Source organism: Lolium perenne, chromosome 1 (assembly GCF_019359855.2).
Source record: "Lolium perenne isolate Kyuss_39 chromosome 1, Kyuss_2.0, whole genome shotgun sequence".
NCBI lineage: Eukaryota > Viridiplantae > Streptophyta > Magnoliopsida > Poales > Poaceae > Lolium > Lolium perenne.
Genome location: NC_067244.2, coordinates 25,798,671 through 25,803,842, shown reverse-complemented (window position 1 = coordinate 25,803,842; position 5,172 = coordinate 25,798,671). Strand labels below are relative to the sequence as shown.

At 49.6% G+C, this 5,172-nt stretch overlaps 1 protein-coding gene across 1 annotated transcript; it reads right to left on the bottom strand.

Annotated features, from left to right (window-relative positions):
• Positions 1-2,611: 2,611 nt before the first annotated feature.
• Positions 2,612-3,344, bottom strand: LOC139836122 (uncharacterized). Its single transcript, XM_071826470.1, has one exon. It carries the CDS (start codon positions 3,210-3,212, stop codon positions 2,646-2,648), a length of 567 nt encoding a protein of 188 aa, XP_071682571.1. The 5' UTR covers positions 3,213-3,344; the 3' UTR covers positions 2,612-2,645.
• Between the last annotated feature and the right edge of the window lie 1,828 nt (positions 3,345-5,172).

Genomic DNA, 5,172 nt, shown 5'->3' with positions numbered 1-5,172 from the left:
CACTACCTCGCCATGCCCTAGCCTCTGCTTCCAGGCGCAAGTAAGTGTTGCATCTCCACCTTCTCTTCTGTGCGCCTCCCCTTGTTACTGTTCTTCTTCCTCCTCATGCTCTGTTGCTCTCTGGTGGTCCTGTGATCACGCAGAGCCATGCTATTGCTGCGCAATTTTCCTGTGCTTATGTCTACTGCAAGCTCATGGCCCAATTACCAGTTATTGGTACTGGCACATGCTGCTTTGCTTGCTATTCATGCTGTGCTTGCTTCTCTGCTGCTCCTAGCATGCTCTGTACTTGCCATGCTCTACTGTGCTTGCTCAACAGCTATCTATGCCATGCTATGCTTGGTTATGACTTGCTTGTGCTTACTGGTATATCATGCTTGCTTGTCTAGGTGTACTTGTGATGCATCTGTGACACTTGTGTGTGTGCCAGTGGTGCCTGTGATATGCTTCAGTGCTTCCTATGCAAGCCAATGATCCATTGGATCATTCCTTGCTTGTTGGCTAACCTCTCTGTGTAACTTGGCTTGCTATAATTGATCCATTTGATCAATTCAATTATCAGTGATAGCTTACTGGTTAATACTGTGACTAAATGATTCAATTATCTTGTGATGCTGATGCTCAAGCATCACTATGATGTTGCTTACTTGTCTTTGTTGCCCATCTTATCTATCTAGATTTGCTCTAGTGGCTATGGATTAAATCATGTTGCTTAACGGTATGCTACTGTCAATGCTTAGCATGGATCTGTGATAAATTCATGCTTGTATTACTTAAATTATGATGAACTCGCTTATGCGTGATGATTGAATTACTTGCTTGTGTCTCGAATTTGCTATTCATGATTCTTTTACAAGCAATTAGAGTCTGAATCCATTTACGGATAATGATGTGATATATTTGGCTTTCTCTTAATTGGTGCTAAGTGTGATGTGACCTCGGTAGCCTTGCTACTGTTGGTTGCTCACATGGTTGGTTGGATCTTGTTGGCTACTCATCTTTGCTTGCATATTTGGGGATCATAATAAATATGAATGCCAATATGCTTGCACGTGAAGAAATCTAGGGTTTACGATGGTTGTATGCTTAGGATTTACTGTGTAGTCTTAGCTGCTAATCTTTGCCATCTACTGGTGCTATCTATGCATCAAATCTGGCTAGTGTGTGCATCTGTGCATATGTGCTAGTTTCTGTGTATAAGATCTGTACCTAGATGCTTTTTATTTTAGTGGCTTTTGACTGGCAGTAATCCTTGGTGAAAACCAAGTGATGATCTACCCATATGAGCATCTGCTCATCCCATGCTTATTTCATGTATATGTGATGGATCAGATCCATTGGATCTGTCCAGGTATTTGGTATACCTTGTTCCAGCTCCTAGAAAGAAATGTTTTGTTGATGCAGACTTGGGTTTGTGTCACAGCCCTTCACCTCCAGGTCTTGGATGATCTTCTCAGGTCACCATGATTTCTGGTGGTTGGGTGGTTGTGTGTGTTGGTTCTGTTCTTGAGTAAGAACTGGATGAACTGTGCTTGTTCTTGCTTCACCCTTACCTGGTGAATCCCTATCTGGTCGACTGGTGACTATTTCTAGGGTTTGTGTCCCTTTTATATGAACCCTACTTCTGTTCTTGTATTGACACACAAGCCTGGCTTGCTTTGGTGACTAAGCTGGTGTCTTGCCTTGCTGTGGCCTGCCCAGCACACATGAGCTGTGTGCTCTCATATGCTGAAACTTGAGCCCCTGGTGGTGCTCAGGTTTGGTCTCACTGCCCTTATCTTGTGCTGTCCCTGGTTTTGGACAAGCACAAGTGTGCATGACACTTGGTTCTGTCCAAACTGAATTCTTTGGCTAACACTAACATTCTGGCTAGTGTTGGTGTTTTACTTTGCAGGTTTTTGAAGATGGACATGACCAGAAGATATTCTCCAAGTCATTTAGTCTAGGTTTTAGTTTAGGAGCAATATTGTAATCTTAATTTTCATTTCTGTTTATTATTTATCAATTCTTGTATCAAGAATATTGTAAAGACAATGTAATCTGTGTTGTGATATCAATAAAGCCCAAGTTTTTGTTTATGAGCTTTTGAATTTGTGTGATGTTTATATTCATTATTCACTTTGTAATTCAAAGTTATTTGATTTCATAAGTTGTGTTTAAATTATGAATTCCATAATTATATTGTTCAATGCTTATTGTTAAATGTATTAACACTTGTCAAATGAAATCAATTCCCCAAATCAACAAGATACAAAAGAGATCATGTCGAAATTTCCCTAACTCAAATTGCCTAACCCTAAGTGCAAAATGAGAGAGAACCTCGATCCCTCTTAGGTTTAGTTGCAATAAGGCGTGAAAATTTCCCCCGTTTTGCGATGAAATGCACATCCCATCTCTAAATCTACCCTTCGTTGTTCCTATGTTATTACACGACGCATTTTGGGCGCAGGCCAGAATTCAAAAAATAGAAGCACGCATAAACTTTTGCACCAAATTTACAGCCGCATTTTGAGGGCTGAAACAAGTTCACCCCACTTTGCATATCGGAATGCGCAAAGTGGAGACCAAAAGGGGCACAACAAGGCCTGTGCAGCAATAAAAATGTCCAAAAGGAGGCCAAGGTGCTGGGCACATGGCGCCGGCGATCAGGCGTCTCGCGCGCGGATTTCGGCGCGCCTCTTCATGAACCAGGCCCTGGTGTCGTTGTCGACGCTGCTCAAGTCGGCTAGCATGATCCTAGTGTCCTCTGCAAGGATCTTGGCCTTGGCGTCCATCCTCCTAGCCTCGGCGTCAAGCAATTTGGCCTCGGCGTCTGCCTTTTGGACCTCAATTACCTCTTTGGCGAGGTTGTGGTAGATGGCAGCTGCGGCCTCTTTTTCCAGACGCCTCTTCTCGTCCCTAGCAGCCAAGGCGGCACGATTGTCGGCCATCATCTTCTCCATGCTCATGGTGAACGCAAGGGCCTGCGCCTCCCGCTGTAGATCGGCCTTGGTAGCCTTGTGGCCTCGTGGACGAGGTGGAAGGGCTGGACGGCCTTGATCGTCGTCCTCGCCGTCGAGGTAGATCGCTGTCCCATTCCTCACAGCTTCGTTGTAGGCCGCATAGCTTGTCATCCACTTGTTGGCGTTCTTGAGCACGTTCCAGCAATGGACCATATGGAAGCCCTTCTTATGCGTCGCCCTGAACTTCTCCAAGGCGCGGGATACCTGCATTCATAGCCGCCAATGATGTACATAGAATGATGCACATAGTGTTGAATGATGATGGTTCTATCGTGTTTACCACTGTCATGACGCCAGCGCCGCTTACGGGGTTGTTAACAGCATGTTCGACCGCCGAGCAAAACTTGGCTGTCTCTTGCTTGATGTAGTTCCATCTTTTTCGGAGGGACTCTAACGTCCGAGGGTTTGTGATATTGTAGGGCGGGTGCCGCCAGGTCTCGTTGTACTGCTGCGAGACCTTGGCCCAATAGACCTTGCCCTTTTGCTACGCGCCATTAATGCAATCATTGCTCGATGCAAGCCATGCTTCGCACAAGCACTTGTCCTCCTCGTCGACGAAGCCTTGTGTCCTGTGGCTCTCCCCCTTCTTCTTCGCAGGCTTTGTTGGCGCGTCGTCGAAGTCGTCCACCGACACGGGTGTTGGCTGCGTCTGCTGGGTGGCGAACAGGCGTGCGGTTTCGATGTCCTCCGCGCGTTCATCTGCCGTTGGCTCCCAGTCATCCAGCGGGGTCCCGACCGGATCACCGCGAACGAAGCCGCCGCCGAAGATAATTTCCTGGATGTCAGCCTCACGGCGGTCCTTCCAATACTCCTACGAATCACCGGACGTCAGACGCATGAAACACGGCGAACGCACACATTGAGAGAGCTCACGTACCGGGTCGTCCATCGTCGGGGCAGCCGACGCCATTTCGTCGAACAGGATGCGGGGCTGCGGCATGCTCTCCTCCGGCACCTGGCGCGTCTTCTGTGTCGCGCCCGAGCTGGAGTCACCGCTTCTAGGAGTCCGGTTGAGGTCGGGAACAGCCACCCCGTTGAACTGCTCCGCCGCCCCGGTCAACTCCACCGGCGGCAGGCCGGACGCGAACCGCGACGCCGGGTGGCCCTGCAAGGGAGCGGGAGTTCCAGGACGCAGCTGGGAACTTACCGAGCTGACTGACGAGGACGGAGGAGCGACGCCGGCGATCCCCTCTCTCTTGACGAGCATGTAGCCCTCCGCCAAGGTCGGATGGAGGGCTACTTGCGCGACGCCGGCTTTGATCTGCATCTGCCACGCCTGCTGGTTGGCGGCCGCGGAAATCTTCATCTTCTAGTTCCTGCGCCGGCAGCGACGTTTCGCGGCCTCGATCACTTTCTCCTCCGGGGAGAGCACCTTCTTTGCAGCCTTCGCCTTTGCCTCCCGGCCGCCGCTGGTGCCGGCCCGCTTTGCTTCCGGCGGACCCTCCATTGTGGCTACGGTCGTGGCTACGGGGGAGTGTGGGGCGGCGGCGGGTGCGGCGGCGAGGGTTTGATCCGCATCCATGGCGGTGGCTGCGGCGGCGAGGACGTCCATCGCTTCTGGAATGTTTCGCGCCGGTCTAGTTTGCTTTTTCGCGCGGGGAATGGCCAGTGGCGGGAATTATATCGGCCTCGCTGCCAGCGACGCGGGTCCTACGTCTTTTCGGCGGTCACTCGGCGCGACCGTAGCGTCATGAGACGCAAACTGGCGCATATTTGGGCCAGGTTTGCGTCTCGCTGACGGGCGATCACTGCGTCGCCCAGCAGGACCCAGACGCATTTCCGGTCACGGCGGACGAAAACGGTCGCTCAGCGACCATTTGCGTCGCGCCGCTGGAGATGCCCTGAGGTGAAAAATAAATCTATGGATGCAGGTCTTATTCAGTCCAGAAGGTTCCAAGCCTGTTTGTGTGCAGGAAAAGGGACGATGAGCATATGTAGGGCCATCTTTTTTTTTCTCAAGTGAAAAGAAAATAAATTACAGCCATTCATGCATAACTTCTGGAACATACTGCTGAACCTGTGTTTCCACAGCGAACAAGAAATCCACATCACAAGAATTGCGTGGCTTCAGGTAGAGAACCCGATATACACTCTCTACCAACAAAAGGACATAAAAATTACTTGAAAAAAAAAACCCAGAAGCTCATAAAAATCAAGCCAATGACAGAAG